Raw genomic sequence first — 24,104 nt, 5'->3', positions numbered from 1 at the left:
GGGTCTCCGAAAATATGCATTTTGTGATTTGGGGCAACTTCCCAGGGGGCTGGAGAATGCAGCTGGCACGGATGAGGGAACGCTTGCATTATTTGCAGGGCGCTCAGTCTCTCGCCGCTGATTCCTCCAAATCTTAAAAAGCAAGCAAGCAAGCAAACCAAAACACGGAGCCCCGAGAGGCGCGTTGGGGCGAGCGGAGGCCCTGGATTCCGGCTGTTTTTCGGAATTCGGGCGAGTGCGTGAGTGCTCGAGGACCTGCAGATCTCTGACGCTCTGATGCTGTTGTCTTCACAGAGGCCTGAGAGTGGTCCGTGGTCCGGCGTTCCCGTTCTTCCCGAAGGGGCTCCGAGTCGCCTCCTGCGCCGCGGGACCGAAGAGCAAACGTCGGGGATTATTATTATGTCGATTTTCTGGGGACCGGGGTTTGCGGCGCCGAACAGAAGAAAAGGCTGGTTCCCGAGGGGTCCCGCCGGCATTTGATACCCAGAGACTCCTAGGATTGCCCAGATTGCCGTGGATCAGCAACTTTCGTACACTCCCGTCCCGTGTTTTTAAAGAAAATCATTTTCTGTTCGCTGCCTTGGTCTTTCACTGACATCAATACAGTGAAGCAAAAAAGACTTCCATCTCTTCATTCAAAGTATGCTTTCTGTTTTTTGCCAAATATGATCTCTAATTGAAAGTTTATTTTTGCTTTTGGATGAATCTGTGGAGCTTATGTTGTAAGAAGAAAGGGAGAAAGAGACACCATGAAAGAGAAGTCCAAAAATGCTGCCCGGACTAGGAGGGAGAAGGAAAACAGTGAATTTTATGAACTGGCTAAATTACTGCCTTTGCCCTCCGCTATCACCTCGCAGCTGGACAAAGCATCCATAATCAGACTCACGACCAGCTATCTCAAAATGAGAGTAGTGTTTCCAGAAGGTAAGTGACTTTGCCCAGATGGAATTTCAAAGGCAGAAGGGGTAGAGGTTTGCTGCACAGAGAAGTACATTCACACTTACATGCATACATACTCTCTGCAAAGGGATGTTTAGCATGGCTGCTTGACCAGGGCCCTCTCTGAACTTAGAATTCCTCTTGCCTTTTTGTGGCCCTTTCTACTTCCCCGTTAATACTTTCTCTCCAGCCCATCGGATATGTTTGGTTGGGAAGCAGCCCAACAGTGCTTTTGTCAACACTTCAGATACTGAGCCCGATTGAAAGTACAAGTAATCCAAACATGACTTTTTTTTTTTTTATTCCTCTTGTTAGAATTGCATCTAGCTGCGAGCAGGAACATTGCCAAATCCTTGTATTTTTTTGCTACATATAGATAGACCTATGTAGATGGAGCTAGCTAAGCCAGATAATGATTTCTCTCTAAGTTTATAATTCCGCAGAAGAGAAGCAGGCATATTTATGAACAAATTTGTTCTGGATTTACCCAGTCTCTTGATTACTTATAGCAAATGTATTCTGAGTTTTTGAGACATTCACAGATTCTGAAACTAACTCTGGGGCTTGGTAATTTGCAACTCTGAGCTTGATATTATCTCTGAGATAACAGGCTAGGACCCAAATACATAAGGTTGAATCAAGAAGACTAGCCCGTGTAGGTGGCAGGTTGGCAAATGTATCCTGGGAAAATCATTTTATAAGGCCTAGAAGGGAGAAGAGCTGAGCTGGTCATGATTTAAAACATGTATTTAGTTCATCAAGATTCACTGTGTGAGGACAGAGCAGCCTTCAAAGAACAGTCCTGTATAAAATCATTTATACTCTGTAGGAAAAGGATACTTCTCTCTTCCGTCTCCCCACCGTTTCCTTTACCCACATTCAAATAATATGAACAGATTTTTAAAAATATTTTAGATATGTGTTTGCTAGAGGAGATTGGGAAATATAAAGGAGAGGATACTAAACAAACACAAAATTCCAAGAGAAAGAACTCTGTTTATTTACAAACCAGAATGTCTTATTTGACCTGCAGGGGTTTATGTTATTGTTGATTTTGGGTGTTTGGGGTCTGTTGTTTTCTTTTAAGGTAATAGGGGGAAGGAAATAGCCATTATTGGGCTTGGAGTTTCACTTTGTTTGATCTTGACTAGAAGTCATTATCTAAATCAAAATCTTGCAAAACTTGCCGCCAAATTAGTCAGGGGTACTAAAGGAAAACTTGCAAATTATAGTTCAATTTTACCCCAGAACTACAGGTAGTGCTATAGTTGTTTTGTCTTAAAGCAGTTCCTTGAACAATCTCGACTGCCCCTGGAAGCCGCAGGAGGAGAGGAATCAAAACCTAAAGTTCCTGAAAAGTTAAAGAAAAAGAAAAGTGAGGGGGGGAGAGTGGGGATTATATATTAAAAACCATATTTCCCATTCAAACTGTGCTGAGAATTGCTAGTGGGAAAAGTACTATTATGCTACTCTGCCTTCTGTTTTAAAAAGAGAGAGAGAGAGAGAGAGAGAGAGAGAGATCTCGTTGTCTTTTATACTGTCAGCGCCTACTTTATAAAAATAAAGCTATTGCGAGCTCGGCTGGCCGCGCTGTTCCTAACAGGATTATTAGCAGTGATTTGTCAGCCCCTGCGGTCTCAGTGGGCTCCCTTTCTGCGTGATTTCTAGCGGGTCTCGTCAATTATCGGTGCCGATGTCGCTCGCTGTTTGATCAGAAGAAGCATATGGTGCTGCTTGTGGGGCTGCGAGTAATCGCGGGAGGAAAAGAATAGGGGATCGGCGTCCCCGGGCGGGCCAGAAAAGCGGGGTGGGGGCGCCCGGGGAGTCGCCGGCCCGGGGGGGGGGGGGCGGCGGGCTGGGTTTGGCTGTTTGGGTTTGGGGTTCTAAGAGAGCAAGCTTGCTTGTTTGAGTAAGTTGCTAACTCCACAAATTAGAAATCGCGTGATAAATGGGGACAGAAAGTAAACTCCAAGCCAACTTCTCACCTTCAAAGAGAGCGCTGGCGAAGACTGGCCCTGGGGTCCCCCCGTGGCTACTGTCCCCGCGACTGTGCTTTCCGCGGCCCCCTTCACCTTCCTCCAGAGCCCCGGGCCCCTCCCTCTTCCCCCGTCTCCTGTGGACTGGTGTGAGTTTATGGGGAGGAGGGGATGGGCGATGTGTGAACTCTGGGCACATCATTTATTTCTCCAGCTACTGTTGAGCTCATAACTCACCCGCAGTCTCCACCCGGTGAGTTAGACGGGGTCATCCCAACAGCTGGCTCCTAGGGATGAGGTTTTAATTTTGAGGATACATTAGCTTCCAAAAATTCCAAAAGCCAGACACCGCCCTGTAAAATATTAAACAATAACAACAACAACAGCAACAACAAGACACACGCAACCCAACATCTTTCAAAGGGGTGAATCACAAACGGCAAAACCAGGCGTAGCCTGCAGAGGGTGCCAAATTTGGGTTCAGCTGTGGACTGAAGGCCTGCGGGAGACAAGACCGGGTCCGTGGCTGAGGGGGAAACTGGGCACTTTACGTGGAGGTATAATGTTTTCTAGTGATGAGAAGTGGAAAGAATACGAAAGCGTGGTTCATCTTTACACCTATCTTGATGCCATTCCAGCACATAGTAGGCCTTAGATTTTGTTCTAAGGATGGAGTAAAGTTAGCTATTTCATCATGGTAAGCATTCTGTCCCACATAACATATGGATTTTGCAAGGTATATAATCTAAAACAATTATAAAGCTGGTAACATTTTAGTTATAGGCACAACAATGACTATAATCACTGTTTTGCCTCAGATTACATTTCATCTACAATACCCAGATAATAGCAAAAGGCTTAAATCAACAAACAGAAATCTCCCATACTTACATTTGAAAAAATTTTAAAAAAAATTCTTAAAATATAGCTAATTCCCCATCACTAAATATAGGTCCCCCCGGCCACCACCACCATCCCAGCTTCTTGATAGACTCCTTGTCTGGGGCCAAACTTCAGTTTTTACTTATTTGAGTGCGTAAAATTGAACTGTTGAAAGAAAAATGAGAGAGAGAGAACACAGGAACGGGATATGAGTGCTTAGAATAATCAAGAATAAAGCATTAGATTGGAGACTTCATATTTTCTAAAAAATGCAGGGAAGATTACTGTGAAATCACTAAAACTGCATATTTCCCATTGGCAGCATATTCCATTCTAAAAGAGCCTTGCAAAAAAAAAAAAAAAAAACTTGAGAAATGTGTAAGTCTTTGGTGTTATCAAAGCAAGAAAGGTGGGACAAAAAAAGAGACATGGTGTGACTTTGTGTGCAAAATAGGACAAATTCAACTAAAAAGATATATATATATATATTTGTTATCCAGATATAATACAGTTTTGGCTGGGGGCGTAGTGGCTTGCTGCCTTTGAAAAGACCAGACATTTCAAATCTATAGCCATTCAGAATCTTGGTAACATCACACCACCATTTCATTGTCAAGATGTCTTGGGAAAATAAAAATAATCACAGAATTGAAATTAGTAACCGTGCAGGAAAGGGAGTCTCTACAAAAGGCTGGAAGGACAAGGATGATTAAACAAACCTCCACAGACCCTTTCTATAATATTCACCTCAAGATTGAAATCCTTAATCGCCTTATATTTTTTAGAGGCTGAGAACTGAAAGAGAAAAAGAGGCCCCATTTCCCACGTGGATGGGTGATTTAAAGCTGTTTTTCTTGCTGCTGGGGGAAATGATGGAGCGTTAAGTTTCCGTGTTTATTTTCTTACAGAAGTTTTTCTCATTTAAAAGCCTTTAAGCCCAGTTTATACTCCACGCTGGTTTTCTCTGTTTAATTCCAGTTTTGATGTTGACTTAAAACGTAGAGTGCAGAACTAAACTCCGAAGAGAACGTTTGCAAGGCAGATTTATGTGCTAGAAATTGTAGATCATACCAGTGAAGAAAATACTTTTTTTTTTTCTTTAAAGGGAGCGGTCACTAATCAAAACAATAACAGCAAAGCAGAGTGTTATAAGCTACAGCGAGATGCTTTTAAGCAGGGTGCAATCATACACCTGAAGCTAAAATCAGGCTCCATTTCCAGAGGACAAATGTGATTTCTAGGGGAGTTATTTTTCAATCCTGGGGAAATCCTTGCAGTTGGGAGCTTTTGCAGCCACAAATGTGAACACAATTCGAACCGGTACATTCTGGCTGTATTTCTCTACGTCGGCCCAGGTATTTCTCAAGAGAATGAGGTTTAGACCCATCACCTAATGATGTTAACTGTCCAACCACCGCCGGTCTCTGATTCATGGAATTTTACATTTTGAGCGGGGGAGGAGAACCCTTACGCATTTAGCAAGGGGCCTGCTGCTTGGAAAGTAGTAGAACAGCGTCGGAGAAGCGCCGAGCAAACTTTCTGCAGGTTGTCCCATCCGCGGGGCGGGTCCCGCGCAGAGTCGCGCCACCTCGGTGGCTCGGACCAGACCCGAGACAGCGACCCTGCGGAAGCTTCTACGCGCCCCTGGCAGCAGCGGAGCACGCAGCTGGGACGAGCACGTACGCCGCTGCCTAGGCCAGCCGAGGGTGCCCGGCTCCAGTCTCCTCGCCGGCCAGACCCGGTCTCCGACCTCCAGGGTTCGAGGACGTCCCAGAGCGCCTGCCCCACGCAGAGGTCCGCCGTTTGCGCTGCCCGGGCCGCTGTCCCAAGGACTGGCGGTTGCGTAACCTGCAGCCGGGATCCCGCGCGCGGGCGGCCCGCGGTGCCCCGGTCGGGTCCCCGCAGCCAAACCGAACCCAGGCGGGATACGGGGGACCCGCCCGGCAGCCCCGTCCGACGACCCGCGCCCGCCTGCGGGGCGAGGGCCTTGCCCCTCCCCGCCCCCTTTTGAAGACCCGGAGCCCTGGGGCGACACCACTTGACCTTTTCCAGCGTCACGCAGGCACTGGTGTCAACCCCGCGTGCATTTCCGTCCCATAATTTAGTTGGGACCGGGCCGAAACCCGCCTGTCCTTCGTCTCTGCCGCTCGCGAGGGACTGACCCGACAGCCGGCTGGGCGGGCCTGCTGCATCCAGACCTGGGGGCTCCGGCCTCGGGGCCAGAGCAGCGCGAGGGTTCAGAGACGATCAATGCTGTGACCCTCAGTCTCCACCCCAGATTCACAACTAACGGTAGTGGCTCCCCCCGGGCGCGGCCAGGGGGCCCAGGGGGCGCGCCGGGGACAGCAGGCACGGACGGCCACTGCGGAGTGCCAACACTCGGGGGACTGCAGGACACACACTGGGGACAAAGCCCGGCCGCGCGGGGCCCTCGTCGCCCTCAGGAGGTCGGCCACACCAGCCAGGTGGTCGGAGAGGACCTGGAGCTGGGGCGGCCACGGTCCTGAAGGCTGGGGTGGGTACACCTGGGCTCGGGAAGCAGCCTTCCACCCAGTGACCCTCCGGCGCCCTGCCTTGTCCAAGGGTGCCCAATCTCCTTCCCTCCTTTCCCCCAGGAAGCACGGCTTCTAAGCCCCCCCACTCCCAGCCCTAGGTTGCTGGTCTCAGGTGGTGGAGGGAGGTTTGGACAGCCTGTCCTCTGCGAGGACCCGCAGGCCTTGGATGAAAACCCAGGTGGCTGAGACAAGTCCCTCCGGGGGGACCCGGGCCCGAAGTTAGGAGCACGGTGGTGGAGGGCTCTTCCCATCTCAGTCACCAAGTCATGATCAAATCCTGGGACGGCTCTTCCAGCCCCCTTCCCACTCCCAAACTGCCTTAAAAGGTATATGTCGCGATCTGTCAGTCAGATGGAGCTTTCTGAGACCTGCTGCAAGGAGGACACATTTCTATTGAGATACAGTTTATTTATTAAAGAGAAGGGAGAAGGAACAGTAGAACAAGCTCTTCTCTTCCTCCTCTTCCTGTCTGAGTGAAGGAGGCACATGATGCCAGGGCTGTAATCTATATTTTGTCAAGGGTATGAAATTCATTCCGAAGGAAAAGCTCGATCAATTTATTTTTGCTGCTTGTAATAACACAGCTGGATGATGCTTTGAGCTCACGCTAGACTGGGGCTCATCATTCATTCGCCAAGAACGGGCCTAAATTGTGCCTGTGGGATTAGGTCAATTTTAGTGGATCTACTTCGCCTCATTTGGTTACTAATTGGTTTCTTGTTTTATAAATCGAAATCTCATTTTCAGGAAATTACAAAACCCGTGCAGTCAGTCCATTGAGGTAATCCTTGGGTCAGGGGGTATTTAAATGGAAATGGCTCAACCGCGCTCTGAGGGTAAGAGTGAAACTTCGCCCGGGGTTTTCACATGAAATGTGAGCTAGCCCTTTAGATCCATAATAGATACATCCCTTCTAATACTACTTATGTAAATATGATAAACCAGACTTTAAGGGAAGAGGGGGGCGGGGAGAAGCAAAATTTATCTGCTAAGGTTAATGTGGCATATCTTGGAAATCTTCCAAAATAGATTATGTTTTCCTTTGTCTTCGGCCACTTTAGCTGGGGAAAATCCTTTTGTCTAAAACCCGGTTTAGTTATCGCCTCCCTCGCAGAGCTCCTTTTCTCCTTTGCAAAACCCCGTTCCCTCGGCCTCACCGAATTACAAGAGAATCTTTAGATCTTGTTCCCACTGTAATCCTGCCGCAAAGGGAGCTGGTTTCCTCCTCATTTTAAACAGACAATCAAAGGATTTGTGAATTTTCTGCGGTAGGTCAAGTGCAGAAACGAAATCTCAGCTTACCCCCCTCGCCAACTGAAATTGGGTGCCGGAGCGCCTCGCGGCCGGCAGGAGGTGAGGGGGTCCGGGGAGAGGGGGTCCCTGGCCCGCTCCAGGAGTTTTCGGGAGGCAGGACCCTTGACCCGGGGCTTCAGAAGGTGTCCTGGGAAGGCTGCAGGGCGAGCTCAGCCCTAGGATTAGGTCAGGAAAGCCTGGCAGGTGGATAGACTAGGGCAGCCAGTCCCCTATAAAACATTAACCCAGCCAAAACCGTGTGACGGGGATTTCAACCTCGACCAGAGAGGAGGCAATGCTCCGTGAAAGCAAAAGGGTCCTTAAAAGGTGTGGGGGTAGGGGCAGGAGAGGGCCAGGGAGGCCCTCGTTAACCTGCGCCAGGCTGGCTGCTTATTAACCTGCGGGGAAGTCTTGTTTTGCCCTCGTAGGCGCATAACTAATGAGGCCGCAACCCGAGACCACAGACAGCCGAGGCTGGCGCTGGGGTTCGGAACCGGTACTTAACCCCGAGCCCAGCTCGGGGATTTTCAAATGATTCGGGTCGGGAGGCCGTCCCCGGGCTGTTTCCAGCCGATTGGGGAGAACTTCCTAAGTTTAGAATAAAGACGTTCGTTGGCCCCAGGCGCGGGCTTCGCACCCTTCGGGACAAGGTTCCGGACGCGGGGAGGCCGCGGTCAGCTCCCCGCGCGCCCCGGGGCCCCGACCCTTCTCCCCAGCGCAGCTCCGCGCTTTCGGGCCCCGGCTGGGCCCCGGCGTCCGCCGGCCCCCGCCACCCCGCGGCCCCGCCCGCGCTCTCCCAGCAGGAGCCCTTCCCCTTTCCCCAGTTTGGCACCCACCCACCCCCCGCCCCACCGATCCCCCCTCCCCCGGCACCTCCGGGTGGGTGCGTGTGAGCAGCGATGAGAAAACGACCGCGTGGCGCGGGAAGGCAGGGAGGATATTTGGCGGAGCCCCGTGGAGCGAGGCGAAGGTGACACGGCAGAGGGGGGTGCGCAGGTGGCTGGGGCGGAGGCCCCCCTCCGCAGTGCAGGAGGACCCAGGCGGCCGGGCCGCCGAGTCACTCCGGGGAGGGAAACCGGGGCGGGCTCAAGAGGCAGGAGGGATTGACTAGAAGCGAGGGAGGGAGAGGAGTCCGGCCGCGGGCGGGGAGCATCAGTGTTTGCAGAGCGGTGGGGAAATCGTTAGATTTATTTAGATGTGCAAACACCCAGAAAGACCCGATTTGAGCTTAAGGGGCGCTCATGGTTACTCGTTACCAGGGTTTTGATCGCTTGCTTAGGAAGCAGCTCCTGGCCAACACATTTTTAAGAGTCCAACTCCGTGTTTTCTTCAGAAAGACCCGCCCTCACCCCCATATTACAATGCGAGTGTGTTTGTCATTGTGTACTTCACAGTGATTTGTACTTTAATGCAGTAAATCAGTAAGTCACCCCCCCCCGTTTTTGTCATGTTAAACCTTGTTTATTGGGGTAAGAATAAAAGAGTTTAACTCCCCAGTCACATTAATTTCAGCAGCAACATTGTTTAAAACTATCACCTGTAAAGAGTGGTAGGTAGTTTAACCTCTGTGTCCTCAAGTTTCCTCTGCCTTATTGTTTTCGTGTTTTCTCTCTGCAAACAGGTACTATAGCAGACTCCATGTTAAATTTTTTTTCCCAATCAGCCACGGGCATCCAGAGAATTATATATTTTTTTAGGCATCACCGGGGAAATGATTTCTGGTAAAGCCTGGAAAGATCCTAACCTGGTAGCATCTAGGAGAGGAAGGGGGGGGGGCTGTCTTTGTTAATAGATGATACCTAGGAAGTGGAAAAATTGAATGATTGTGTATATCCAATAGGGAACGGAAATATTGTTACGATGGTATTAGCACTGGAAAGAAACTTCAAAACAAGCGTACACTTTTCTTCTCTTTTTTTTTTTTTTTTTTTTTTTTTTGAGAGGCAAGGTTAGGATGTGTAAGTCCAGATCTGGCGCGGGGGTGGGTGGGGGGGCAGGGAAACAGAGGAAGAAGGATTGCTCAGGGACGGTGGTGCTGGAAGCAGCTGCAAAGCAAACGGATTGAAGTCTGAGGCCTAAGGGGGGGGAACGGCTGGAGAGCCCGGCAGCCAATGAGAAAGCCCATCCAGGACCAGCCGGACCGGCTCGCAGCCTCCGGGACTCTCGGGGCAGTCACTGGAGGGATGGACGTCCTCGGCCTCCGGATAAGGCCGGTGATGAAACTTTGGGAGAGAAACAGCGTCCCTCACCCCGCTGAGCACGCTGGTGAACCTACGCACAAGTTACCGCTGGGGTTCGGCGTGGGTCCCTCCGGGGCCAAGGCGGTCCTCGAACTGGGCCCCTCGGGGCAGCGCCAGGAGGGGCGCGCAGCGGGGGCCCGGCCCTCCCCGCGGAGCGGGTCGGGGAGCGCAGTCGGGCCGCTCCCCGCACGCGGTCCCCGGCCAGTGGAGAGGGCGGGGAAGGGGCCCGGTGCCTGCGAACCCCGACGGCACCCCCCGCGTGCGCGGGCCTGCGCGGTGATGGGGCCGAACCCCGAGCCAGGTCGGAGCGCCACCCCGCGCTGACGGGTGTCTCTGTGTCTCCCCAGGGCTCGGCGAGGCGTGGGGCCACTCGAGTCGCACCAGCCCCTTGGACAACGTGGGCAGAGAACTGGGCTCGCACCTGCTCCAGGTACCGGCGCGGCAGCACGTGTGCTTCGAGGGCTCGGGGCCCGGAGCCTTGTAGGGCAATGGGCTCGGGCCCGGACGTGGCCCTTCCCGCAGCCCCTGCGGCTCCTCGAAGATTCAAACGCTGAGCTCTTCACCTCCTTGGGTGCCGACGGCGCCCCTCGAGGCGGAGAGGGAGGCAGGGTGACCCTGGGCACGTCGGGTTTAGAAGGGGGTCCCGCAAGGCCCCACATCAGGCTGGCTGAACCCAGGGAGGGGGCCGTGGGCACCTTTCAGCGGAGAGCGCGCCGGCCCGGCCTGCAAACCGCCAGGAAGGAAGGATTTAGGCAGGGATACCGGGAATCTGGTGATGGCAACGTGGCCTCGGAGACAGACCCCGGTAGAAATGCCCATCAGGGCTCTAAGCCCGCACGTTCCCGATCCAGCTGCGTCCGCGGCTCCCTTGGTCTCCTCCCTGCAGTTCGCGGGGTTCCCCCCTCTTTCTCCGGGAGCCCTCACCCCAGGCCAGCCCACCCCGCGTGCAGACCCTCCCTACACACAGGCAGCTCCCCAGGTAATGAGTTTACCCAATGTGGAGGCGCCCATTACCGCCTTGTTTGCAGTGTACACCGTTTTAAATTGCCCGTTGCCCGCTTAAGTCGCATAGCAAATATTTAAAATAGCAAAACTCCCGGTGGCATTTTTAGGCTTGACACTTGTCTCCCACCCTCCACCCCTTATTATTATTATTACCCATGTCCACCGCCAGTCCCTCTTGTGGAAGCCTCTAACCTCCCTAGCGTGGTGGGAATCTGAGCTGGTTAGGACCAGCATCTCATGGCAGGAGTGCTGTGGCTTTACCTGTCCCACTGCTCCCCTGTCCCTCCCTTCCTCCAGGAGGCCAAAGAGATTCTAGTGTCACAGAGCAAAGAAAGGCCTGTGCAAGCATTCCCTCGCAGGGCTGGCCTCCACACCTCTGAATTTAAATAGAAAGGCCTGGTCCCTCTCCTTTCTCAGGGACCCCTTTCATCAGTTGTCTCTCAACAATGCCCTCCCCACCCCACCCCCAGTCTTTCCATGCTCCCCACTAATTTTCCTCATCAATATAGAAAAGAGATCAAAAGCCAAACAATCCTTCACTCCTAGTTCCTGTCCAATCTTTTCCCTCTTCTTCATCCCAAACTTCTGGAAGAACTTAATTACCCTCGCAATTTCCATCACTCACCCTGCTGCCCTAACTTCCTCAGCCCTCTCTGCGGTCTGGCATCTCTCCTAACTGTTGTGCTCTGTACAGGCTCCACCACATTTTGATATACAGCATCAAGATGCTCATCTCTTGTCCTACCTGACTTTGTCCATTCCACAAATATAGGAGGACCAGCTGTGTGCCAGACAGAAAGTCCTGCCCACATGGAGTTTACATTCTAAGGAGAGCAGCCTTGCAAACCCACACAGGTGCATTACATAGTATAATAGGAGGTGTAGGTGCTATGGAGAAAAATAAGAAGGGGAGGGTGGAGGGGGGGCTGTGTTTGAGTAGTGCCACTTAAAATGAGGACATTGCAGAGGACCTCCCTGAGAAGGTGACAGTTGGGCAATTACCTGACAGACGTAGCACTCACCCTCTCCCCCCAGTTTCTAAAGTAGCACAATTTCCTGGATTCTTCTCCCTCTCTACTTGCTCTTCTGTCCCCCTCACTGCTGCCTGGCTAGAAATGCTGGCATTTCTCCACAGTTCCACCTCTCTCTCTCTCTTCTCTCAGAGCTTCAGGGCCTCACAGTGATCTCAGCCAACACCATCACCTCAACTTCTTTCCCACATTTGCATGACTCCAGCTGGTTTCTTTAGTCTAGACACCCTTCTGGGGCTCCAGACCTTTTTTTTTTTTTTTTTCTACCAACTGGAAATCTGCATAAACCTAAAGTTTAGCATCTCCAAGACAAGAATTTATTACTTCCCTCCTCCGGACTTCCACTCATACCAGAACTCACCACGCTTCCCTAAATATTCAGTCTTGGCTCATGGTGTTTCCCTCAATGAACTTGAAGTCACTCTCAGCTTCTCTCTTTCTGCCGCTGTAAACTCCACAGTTAGGATCGTCTTTGACTTAAACTCTCCCTCTTCCTCACTACCCAAGTTTAGGCTCAACCATCTCTGATCTCTTCATCCCCACTTTTTCTTCCTGTAAGTCATTGTCCACATTCTGCTATTAAAAAACAAAATGAAACACACATGCAGGCACACATACACCTAAGCCTGTTATTTCCCTGCTTAGAAACTGTTGCAAACCTGATGCCTACAGGAGCATCTCTGAATTCCTCAGACTGACACTTCAAACTCTCCAAAAACCCAGCACTGCTGTACTTTCTTGGCCCATCTCTGGCACACCAAGTCCACTATGACTGAATGCACCAGAACTACCTTCCCCCAGTCCCTGCCTTTGTCATCGTCATTCCTTCTGCCTAGGATACCCTTCCTCCCATCTCTCGTTCAAGCTTCCTCTCCAAGGCTCTGCTCAAACAGTTCCATGAGGCCTCTCTGAGTACCCCCCCCCCACCTCTGGCCATTCAGCCTCTGGGCCCCCACAGCACTGTCTATTTATCTGTGCACATTATATCTGTCTTTAGCCAGTCACTGCTGCTGGACTTGCAGCAACTTGAGAGCAGGATCTGACTCATCCTTATGTCTCCACTGCCTGGACTGAAGCCTCATTCACAGAGATAAAGGGATAGTGAAAGTCTAAGACTTTCTTTCATGGAGAGCCTGTCAATTTGATGCATCGATGTAAACATACTTATGTACACACTATACAACTGCTCTATGGACTTGCTGCCTCGAAAACCTCTCATTTCCTAAACCCCCTCTCCTAGATTCTTTCTGGAGCTATACTGGCCAGCTGCCTTCTGTCTACAAACATTTCAGACTGCCAGGCCTTCCTAATGGCTCTGTGTCCATTTCCCAAGCCCTGCTGGTACTCGTTCCATTATAGGATGCTGCCACCATGGAGTCCTCCTAAGACTGATACAGGAAAGCTTTCCTTCTTTCGGTGACCGTCACCTACCACCTCATCACAGGCTGTGATCCCCTGCGCCCCATATATGTGTGTGTATGCTATAGATATGTCTGTATTGTCCATTTTAGTGGATCTGAGTCTTGGAGGGAAAAGCTACTTCCTCTGGGCCTCTCCCAGTGTGCTGCATGTCCCAGATGCTAACATAGTGGAATGAACAAAAAAAGGACTCTGGTGGCAGGTTTCCTATGTCCTATTTCCTGTCAGCCTCTCTCTACCTCATCTGTCTGCTTTTCTGGCTAAACACCTCTAACTTCTGCTCCCCCACCCCAGTTTCTCCCCATAGCCCAGAGGGCTCTCCATTCAACCCTGTTTCTATCTCCCTAGACCCTGGACGGCTTCATCTTTGTGGTGGCCCCAGATGGGAAGATCATGTACATCTCGGAGACAGCCTCAGTCCACCTGGGTCTTTCTCAGGTAGGTGAGTGGTCCACACCTCCAGCCTTTCAGTGTTTACACCCAGAGCTGGAGGCCCGCGATAAGGGTGGGGGTGCTTTCCCAGTGCTCTTTTATGTGCACTTCTGGGACTGGAAACATCTCAGCTGCGTCTTCCTTTTCCTCTGCTTCCTTTATCCTCACCCCTTATCCTGCTACCTTTTAGAGTCCCTACCACTAGTCAAACACCATGGGCAGGGGTTCCTTACTAATGTCTGATATTTTTACCCAAACATTGCCAGGGAACTTCTACTGCGACTACTACTGTAATTACAATAATAATAATAATAATAAATTTATAATATAAAAATAAACAATTTATTATTATTATTATTATTATTATTATTATTATTATTATTATATCCTTTCATAGCTGAAGAAGCTGAGGCTTAGATAGATTGCAAGAGGTAGCCAGCAGCAGAACTGGAATTAAAAACGCAGGACTGACCCTACAGTTCTGGCTCCTGTCCTCGCAGTCCCGTAGACACCCTGGTCCAGCCTTGCAGCCCCGCGGGGGCACCCCACCACCTCGGAGAAGGTGATACCCCCCTCTTTACAGGTAGAGCTGACTGGGAACAGCATTTATGAATACATCCACCCGGCCGACCACGACGAGATGACGGCGGTGCTCACGGCCCACCAGCCCTACCACTCTCACTTCGTCCAGGGTAAGCAGATGCGGGCCTGCGACACTTGGGCCCACCTCCGCTCGCTTGTGGCTCTTCCCCATTAGCCAAGGCAGGGACCGGGTCGCCGCACCGCCCGTCTCACGCCCTGCGCCTCCCTCCGCTCCTCTCTCCCAGAGTATGAGATCGAGCGCTCCTTCTTCCTGAGGATGAAGTGCGTCTTGGCCAAGAGGAACGCGGGCCTCACCTGCGGTGGCTACAAGGTGCGTGGCTGAGAGGGACCACCCGAGCCAGCCGCGTAGGGGTAGAGGCAGCACAGGCGGAGCGCGCGGCGCGGGAGGGGCCAGTCCGCGTCCCCGAGCGCCCCCCTCCGCACGCGTCCAAGCGCGTCTGCCCGGAGCACCTCCAGAGTTGCTGAGCCTCGAGAACACTTGGGGACCACCGAGTTGTAAGACTCAGTCTCCCTGGGGCCGGTTACTGCCGGGCCGCTGGGGCTCATAATGCACCTTAGGGGCGTGTAAAGCGTCCGAAAAGTTCGGTCATTTTGGTGGATGCTAGAGTTGACCCACAGCGTCAGATTCCGACCCCCCCCCCCCAAGGGGTGAACCAACCGGAGCTTTAGTTGGAATCCACGGTTCTCTTGTTTCAGGAGATGAAACAGGATTAGAATGCAGGTTCCAGGGCCCCACTGCCCGATTTTGAGGAGTTAGGGTTGGCCAGGTGTTGCCGGGCCTCGGTCTTTTTACAAGTTCCCAGGTGAGTTCGGTACAGCCAATCCCCTGAGACGCGGGAGCGCCGATCACTTTGGACAGCTCAGTGCGGGGTGCGGCGCACCCAGCCTTTGGTGGCTCGGGAGAGTCTCAAAAATGTTTCAGTCCCTTACCCACCTCCCCGGGGATGTTTCCTGGCTGTGGCTGAGTCTCCCCCCTTCACTCTCCACTGCAGGTTATTCACTGCAGCGGCTACCTGAAGATCCGCCAGTATAGCCTGGACATGTCCCCCTTCGATGGCTGCTACCAGAACGTGGGCCTGGTGGCGGTGGGCCACTCGCTGCCTCCCAGCGCCGTCACGGAGATCAAGCTGCACAGCAACATGTTCATGTTCCGCGCCAGCCTGGACATGAAGCTCATCTTCCTGGACTCCAGGTGGGTGGCCCCGGGCGGAAAAGGGATCACCCTAGCGGGAGGACAGCCCTGCTCAGTGACCCGGGGCTCTTCCTCTACCGCCTGAGCCCATTTTGCAGATGAGGCGACTCACGGGACCCTGCGAAGCGCGGGGAGGGCGCCCAGGGGTGCGATGGGTGTCTGGGGTGGGGGGCAGGCATCCCCCTACCCTGAGCTCACAGCGTGAGGATTGCCCCCCGCAGAGTGGCGGAGCTGACGGGGTACGAACCTCAGGACCTAATTGAGAAGACCCTGTACCACCACGTGCACGGCTGCGACACCTTCCACCTGCGCTGCGCCCATCACCTGCGTAAGGCGCCGCTCTTCCCGGCACCGGACTACCCCGCGCGTCCCGGGGAGGGGGGAGGGCGTGATTTAAGTCCACAGGAAGCGGATGGGTGGAGCTCTGGTCCCCGGGTGGTGGTGCGAGGCCCTTGTGAGCCGCTGCTCCCACCTGAGCCCCACCTTGTTCCTCTAACACCCGCCGCGGAGAGTTTCTGGGTTTCTGAATTCCCCCAGGTGGGGTTTTATGCTTCCCTCTCCCGCCCCCTGCAAACCTCACTGAAGAAAAGATTAAAAACTGAGGCTAGGTCACTTGGCTCACGTGCACTAACCTGCTTGGCTTTCGATAGAACTTTGCTTTGAACTGAGTCTGCAGGAAAAGAGACCACGAGCCTGGGAGTTCAGCCGCCCAGACCCTCCCCTCCCCAGTTAGAAAACTGAATGGGGGGAGACCCCCAGTTTTAAGTATCGAGGGACTGGAGGACTCTATGCAAAATAACAGGACAATCCCATTCATTTGGGAATGTACTGGAGGTGTGTTCCTCCCTCCTGCCTCGGTGCAATCATTAGGGCCCATAGGGACCCGCACTCCCACCGCCAGGGGCTGCATTGGGGCCAGATCTGGCGTGGGCTCCTCCACCCCCAGCTACCTTCTGTCTGTCCATCAGTGCTCGTGAAGGGGCAGGTGACCACCAAGTACTACAGGTTCCTGGCGAAGCACGGAGGCTGGGTCTGGGTGCAGAGCTATGCGACCATCGTCCACAACAGCCGCTCCTCCAGGCCACACTGTATCGTCAGCGTCAACTATGTCCTCACGTGAGTGCAAGTCTGGAACCTTTGGCCCACCTCAGACAACCCCGATCTCCAAGAGGGTGCGGATGCTGGGTGCTGTCTGTTAGGCGAGGCTGGGGTCCCCCTGGGACGCAGGTTCTGAACCCAAATGCAGGCTGTGCCTAGGCGGCAGCTTGAGCACTTTCATCTTTAGGAAGAAGCTTCCTTCGTTGTACTCCCGGGAAAGATTTAGGAGTTTTTCCGCCCACAATCTATATTCTGTTTCTGCTCCTCTCTCTCTTTTAACCTTTTAAGCGAACTCTGCATTAAATAAAATTTAATGCGGCAGAAAGAAAAAAAGAGAATGAGAGAGGAAAAGGGTCCAACGTACGGAGCCATTTATGGTTTAACAAACAGGACATCTGTTTCACTTTTTCAAATCTGGGTTTGAAGTTCTTAATTTTAACCAGAGTCTCCAATCAAAGTTAAGAGTTCTAAGAGAGTGATTCTTAGGCTGAACCACAAAGACGGTTGAAGTGACCAGGAGGGTCTGACTTTAACCTCCAGAAAGCAAAGGGACCCAAGCTAACGCTGCAAATCTTGGCCGGTGCCCAGGCCCTGCCCCTTATGCGATGGTATCACAAGGTGAGGAGCCAGCCTCTCCGTGCCACCGGATGGCCGCTGTGGCCACGTCTCAGCCTTATTCTTTCTAGAAATGATAATTGTTTCTGGTCCTCCGGTGTGGCCCTGCAGGCTGATCACGTGGCGTGGTGTGCGGCTGGTGAAGAAAGCACCTTCTGTATAATGTTTGTGAAGTTGAATTGCTCAGGTTTGAAGCCTTTATGAAGAACCCTTTTGTGTGCACAGTTGCCCCCCCCTTTTTTTGGTTTTCTTTTTCTTTCTTTTTCTTTTTTTTTTTTTTTTTGGTAGTCACTGAAATTCTTGTGATTTTAGGGGACCTCGAGAGTTATTTACTTTGGAAGCATTGACACACCCGGCACTTACTTTAGTAGAAATGCTATTTTCACATTAGGAAGTTGGTTAAGGTGTAGTATTTGGAATCAGACTATACTCCAGGCCATGAGGACCACATTCACTCCACCTTGTTTTAAATTGCCAAATTAAAAATGTAGTACTTGAAAACATTGTGCTTGGCAATAAGACTATTTACTCTGTGCCCTGTTTAATAAGAAAATTTAATTCAATAGACTTGGGAAATGAATTTGGTTTAAATGAGGATTCAGTATTCAAGAATAATAGCTGGTTATTAAGAAGAATCTTTTTATTCCATTCATTTAATAAGTGGCATTAAAATAAATGCTATTAGGTTTTTGTAATAGCAAGAAAGCTGTGGATTTTAATACAGAGCAGAAAACATACCAATATTTTGGGTATCATAAAACAAAACCATCTATTTTATTAATGCAATTTTTATATTATTAAAATAAACATAAGAGCAAATGGCAAAACATAATTCATAAAAGAAGCCACTCTCTGAAGCAGAAGTATTAAGGAGTGAAAAATTATGTCTGCTTACTGTGGAAAGGAAACGGACATTCTTTAAGAAGGTGCTTTGTATGTCTGAGACATCACAAGCATTATACATACACTCTGTTCTCTGGTAGGTGCCTGTGGTTAGTAATCATTTTTTATCAAACAGCAGGGTATATAGTCACACAGACCCATATAAATGATCAGAATGCAAGTTAGACCTCCCAATGGGTAAGCTTAATTTATGTTTGGAGTCATTTTAAAATATTCTGTTTTGTTTTCCAGTGGATAAGTGTACTTTCTTTCTTCCCTTGACTCTGTTGTTCTTCACTTTACACACTTCTTCAGAGCTATAGGATTAGGCTACCAACTTTACATCAGATTAAAAAGATGTAATGAGGATAAATGCTTTACAGAAGGAAAAATAACATGGCTCATATTTCTCTAAATGTTTTATACCTCTGGATGAAAATAGAAATAAACACACAGAAGCACACAAGATGAAAAGCTGAAATTGATTACTCTTTTATGAGTCTCAACTCCAATTCTTTGTATAAAAATCCTCAGGACGAATTTTATAGCTGCAAATGTGGAAGCTGCCTTAGATGAAATGTCATCGAGTGGCTCTGTGTGTGTTGACAGGATTTTCATAATGAACAGGTTGCAGTTTGTTTGATGTGTATATCACACATCTGGCTGGAAGTTACTAATTTACATTGTCTTAGCAAATTAAATAGATGGCTATTGATTCTCTATGGTAGCAGTGAACCACCACATACATTTGTTTTCAAGGCTAGTTGCCTATGAAGCCTGAGAATGATAAGTGAATTCTTTCCAAATATGCTACCTCAAACAATATACTTAAAACCACAAGCGCCCCCACATAATTTGACAGGCCAGATGTTTTCCCAATTTAGACATTTTAATAGCATACATTTTGAAGGGATTTTCATATCGTGAAAGTAGAGAATTTTAAATAGGCATTGGCTAAATGAAGGTGTGACATATTGATGGAAGCTACATTCATAAGAAATTCATTTTTCAGATTTCCTGATGGTCAGTTTATTATTGAAGTTAAAATATGCCTAGAAATACCCATCACTATTATTTGACAAAAGCGATGATGAATAGAAATATTCAGTAACCTTGTTCTAATAAGCAGCTACAACTGGGAATATAGGAAACCAAAAGACTGACCAGTTCATGATTTTCTCTAAGACACACATACCATGTTAGCTTTATGTTCCACATTAAAAAAAAAAAAAGGAAAATCGAAAGAAAAAAATAAAAAATAAAATAAAATAAAATAAAATAAAAAGAAAATCATTCTTACAGATCTTGAGTGCCCACAGGCTTTGAAGTATGGCATGCCACGCTCCCTGACTATTTTCAGGAGGATAGTTGAATGGGGATAATGTCTAGTAACAGCGAATATTGGGGAAGGCCCAGACAAATAGGGAGAGTACAAGGAATTCTGTGTAAAAGCAGTAATTTTCTTGAGTTCATATTTCCTTGAGTTACTTAATTAGTAGCATTAATTATTCATAGCCAGTTCAGATGGAAAATATTAGTACTCAATGTTAAGAAAATTGAAAATGTGGAACACCCAATAAACTACGAAAAGTAATTTCTAGAAAAATGAAGAGTCTTGATTCTTTTTATGTTTTTAAACTTCATATGTTATAAGAATAAAACTTTAAAAATATACTTTTAAGGATAAACTAATGAAGTATAAAAATCCCATTTATAATATCTAAAAACATAGATTTTTTAAACATATAGAAAAGTTGAAAGACTAGTACAATGAATACCCCTCCACACACACATCATTTATATAATACAAGCTGTATTTGTCAACAAGCTGTTGTTTTCTACCTATATGTTTACTTATTTGTATGTGCAGTTTTTTCTCTACTGAATTATTTCAGAGCAAGCTACAGACATCATGATTCTTCATCCTAAATAACATTCTCCTGCATAGCCACTGTACCATTCCTGATGGCACGTTTAAAGGGTTCAAAATCACTGTGTGTAGAGGGTTGCAAAAATATACACGAGATCTAGTTTACTGCTGCCATTAAAAACAATCTGTCACTGACATTCATCAAGTACTCACTGTTCTATGACCTCAGTAGGTTGGCTGATAGATGATATTTTGGGAGGGGACTTCTGTGGGATATAGTTATAAAATCTAGTGTATTTTAAAATATAGACTTCTAATGAGAATTGTAAGCTAATAAAATTCTGATATTTTTTTTTTCTGGAAAGTAAAAGAGAGAAATTTTGAGACTGATTTTGATAAATTTGGAATCAAATAAATTTAGTATCTTCAACCATTTTTTGTTGGTAAAGACACAAAAAGGCTTCTTATATCCTAAATTTAGGATAGAACATTGTTTCAGTGGAAAATCTCATAGACTGTTTTAGAGTGATTCACTGAACACATAAATGGAATTTTCTATGTTAAAATTTCTATTTCAGTGTTACAAAAAAGCAAAACAAATGGGCAATTTACATTAGTGTTAACACTATCTACTAAATAACCCTTTGAATTTGTAGAAAAGTTTGGACAAAATGCCAAAGTAGACATATTTCCTTCATGTAAAAGGGAAAAAAGGGGTAAAAGGGTCTCTTGTGATTATTACAGGTCCAATAATTTTTGCTCTTCTTTTATATCAAACCATAGTAGTTCCCACAATTAAAAAGGGTCCCCACAGAATATGTCAATATAAAGCCCTAAAAGTTCCCACAGAATATATGAATATAAAGCCTTATGTATCCTATCACAAAGCAGCAAATGTTAAAATATACTAATTTTAGTTTCCTCTTCCAAATATATTAATATTGCTGAGCTAATTTGGGCATTTAAATTAAAAATTATTTTTTTATTAATTTAAAGCCCTAGTGATATTATTGTTATTACTACTAGGAAATTTTAGAAAATGCTTTTTAAAAACTTCATCAATAATATATATAGTTATAGAAACAGATTTTATTTTTCTAGCTAGCAAAACCATTCTTTTATATTATAAATAATGTAAAATGAAGTACCTTTTGACTTAGCAAGCCATAGCAAAATATAAAATCATTTACTCTCATGCCTTGGATCTGTGGAGCACTTGTTACATAGATTTAATTTTTTGATAATTAAAAATAATAATCATGCACTAATGTATACCCATAAATTAGATTCGATCCTTAATTGTGTTTAATGTTTATTATAATAATATTGGACATCAAAGCCCTGGTTGTCCTTTTCAAATGATCTTTTAAGTAACTGAATGATTATAGAAACGAATGAAGACACAATTGTATGAATGGTAATTTATAACAACTAAAACTATTAATATTAATAGTGATTTTATAACTACTAAAACACTTTATTAAAAGAAAATGCTGGGGATTTAGTCTGTTTTATAGTACATACGACTGGTACTCACTTAAATAATGTTATCCTTTATGTACTTTTTACTTCTTGTAATTTTTTTATCAAAATGATTTCTATTTAGTTTTGAATTCATCATTTCTGTTCAAATTTTGTATTATTATTACAAATCCTGAATACAGCATCATTGCAAATGCTGAATATTTCTTTCAAAGTGCTGTCGCATTCATTACATGATTTGTTCCTTTGACAGCTCTGTTCAAGGGTTAGGGCAGGGATTTTCTAGGTGAGGAAAGGACATCAGATATGCAGAGTAAGTGGGGAAGCCATGATTAGAGCCTCCAGGGTTGAGTTCTACAGTATCCCAAGTTTCTCTGTACAGAGGTGGTAGTCAGGGATGGTTGCAGGGGAGAAAATGTCTGGGAGAGTGGGATGGACTTAGTTGGGTAAGGCCTGTAGTGTTCAGTTCACTCAACTTCTGAGTAGGCTTTCATCTGATTTCATGATGGAAGCTGTTTCTGTTGTTGTTTCACAAGTATGTCCAGATATTGATAATTTAGTGGTTTAAATTTAACAATGCTATCTTGTCAGTAACATTCAATTAAGAACATATCTTTTTTTCCCCGTAAGTCTCACTAAGGAACTTTTCATTTTGTTAGAAACAACATGGCCTGCAAATATTTTAGTTTTTCACTGAGTTGCTTGCTTTTAGTTTACATAGATACATTATTGCTATTACTAATTATTTCATTTCTACAACCAGATTTCATATCTTATGTTTTTGTTAAACAAATATGTTACAACTAGTGTCAGTGGATTGGCAAGCTAAATCATCCTCTTTATCAGACGAGGCACAAATTCCCTCCCATGACAGTGGGATTATTTCCAATATGGTGTTCTGCTTTTGAGGGAAAATGGCAGGAAAGCTTGTCCCCTGGGGGTTCTGTTGGTGGGGGAGGCCAAGGTTGGAGAGCTTCCCAGCATTTGGGCAGGTGAGTCATCCTTGGCCCTTTGATAGTGCTGGTACCTGGCTGCTTCTCTCTCTACAGGCCACTTTGGCCTCCACTCCTTTCTGTTATTGCCCTGACCTAGAGAGCACTGAGTCACAGGACCTCTTCTTTAAAAGATTTCTATATGGGGCAGCCCCTGTGGCGCAGCGGTTTAGCGCCCCCTGCAGCCTGGGGTGTGATCCTGGAGACCCGGGGTCGAGTCCCACGTCGTGCTCCCTGCATGGAGCCTGCTTCTCCCTCTGCCTGTGTCTCTGCCTCTCTCTCTCTCTCTCTGAATAAATAAATAAATCTTAAAAAAAAAAAAGATTTCTATATGGAGCCCACTTGTTTTGTGCTAATGACCAGCCTGACCACTCTTCTCTGGCTGTTGGGACAGAAAGACTTCTGATCTTTGAATCTTATCATAGAAAAACATGATCATTACTTTCTTGAGGGCAAGGATATACATTTTATCGTGAATGGACAAATTCAAATGAAGCTTTACTTGACAAACCCCAGCAAAGTATGTTTTCATCTGACTTCATCCATTTATTTTGTAAACACTGTTATGTTTGGCTCAAGGTGTGTGTATGTGTGTGTGTGGGGGGGAGTAGATTATGCGTATCTTGATAATTTCGTAAAAAGCTGCTTCTTATTTTCACTTATCCAGTGCTTATCCTCTCCATTGTCTGTTCTCATTGGCTTGTGACATCCTTTCAGGTGAGCAGGTGTGATAGAAAATTCATCTGGGTTGAAGTGGCTGGTGTCTATGCCTAAGTTGTCATGCAAAAAAAGATTGATTGAAGCTTTAGATAAAACCTGGAAATGCCTTATTGTGTATCAGTAGAGGAATTTCATCCTGTCTTGTCTGTAGGAGTAACTTCCCTACTTCTTTCCCCTATCCCAGGCGTTCTGAGGTCTAGGTTGCTAGAATGGGTGAGAAGCGTGGTCTATGGTGATGGCAGGGCTAAGGGGGATGAGAAGAGAACTTACTTTTATAGGGCATTGACAACATTTAGGGTCTGGCTGAGTCTGGGCCATCTGTTTACCATCTGTGACTTTTACTGTGGGAGGTTATATTGCAGTAAGATTGTGATTTTGTTTTTATAAAAACTCACAGTATCATTTGAAGCAACCTTCAGGGGAAAGGCATGGGCTTTGGTGTTAGATCTGGGTATGAAGACACTTTACTGCATTGTAGCTATGAAGCTTTGAACACAGCTCTCATTTTTTGAACCTCTGTTTCCCCATCCATGCAATTGGGACATTTTTACTCACCTTTTAAGTTTGGAGGAGGATTAAATGAAGTAATGTATGTATAACACAGAACCTGGCAGAAAGCAGATGCTCAAAATAACTGTTATTATCAGGTCTTGCCAGTTATGTGATGTCAGCTAAAATACTTTGAAATGAGATGAGTAGTTCCCTCTTTAACTTGAACTACTAACTCTTCAAATCCACAGATTTAAGTGTTTATCTTCCCCTCCCAAATTCCTCAACACACACAACTCCAAGTATTGCTCCCTTTGTGGGTGGTGGTTTCTACAGTTTGGTTAAGCTTACCCTGGTTCTCATTGCTGTCACTGTGTACTCTATAGGGA

At 47.4% G+C, this 24,104-nt stretch overlaps 1 protein-coding gene and 1 long non-coding RNA gene across 2 annotated transcripts in view; one reads left to right on the top strand and one right to left on the bottom strand.

The window, feature by feature from the left end:
* SIM1 (SIM bHLH transcription factor 1) overlaps positions 1 to 24,104 on the top strand; it is a 73,129-nt gene that overhangs the window by 785 nt on the left and 48,240 nt on the right. The window contains exons 2-9 of the mRNA XM_049092415.1: positions 295 to 924; positions 10,233 to 10,315; positions 13,689 to 13,782; positions 14,360 to 14,464; positions 14,600 to 14,685; positions 15,368 to 15,567; positions 15,789 to 15,895; positions 16,536 to 16,683. Coding sequence (XP_048948372.1) covers positions 750 to 924; positions 10,233 to 10,315; positions 13,689 to 13,782; positions 14,360 to 14,464; positions 14,600 to 14,685; positions 15,368 to 15,567; positions 15,789 to 15,895; positions 16,536 to 16,683 — 998 coding nt within the window. The 5' untranslated portion in view covers positions 295 to 749. The remainder of the gene's footprint in view (positions 1 to 294; positions 925 to 10,232; positions 10,316 to 13,688; positions 13,783 to 14,359; positions 14,465 to 14,599; positions 14,686 to 15,367; positions 15,568 to 15,788; positions 15,896 to 16,535; positions 16,684 to 24,104) is intronic.
* The window catches only part of LOC118350479 (uncharacterized), a 74,082-nt gene continuing 51,893 nt past the window's right edge, over positions 1,916 to 24,104 (bottom strand). The window contains exons 3-4 of the long non-coding RNA XR_004804345.2: positions 3,153 to 3,268; positions 1,916 to 2,290 (exon numbers count right to left, since the gene is read on the bottom strand). This is a non-coding gene — a long non-coding RNA (uncharacterized LOC118350479). The remainder of the gene's footprint in view (positions 2,291 to 3,152; positions 3,269 to 24,104) is intronic.

This window comes from Canis lupus, chromosome 12, assembly GCF_003254725.2.
Source record: "Canis lupus dingo isolate Sandy chromosome 12, ASM325472v2, whole genome shotgun sequence".
NCBI lineage: Eukaryota > Metazoa > Chordata > Mammalia > Carnivora > Canidae > Canis > Canis lupus.
Note: the sequence above shows the minus strand (reverse complement) of the source record. Positions and strands in the feature narration are given on the sequence as shown.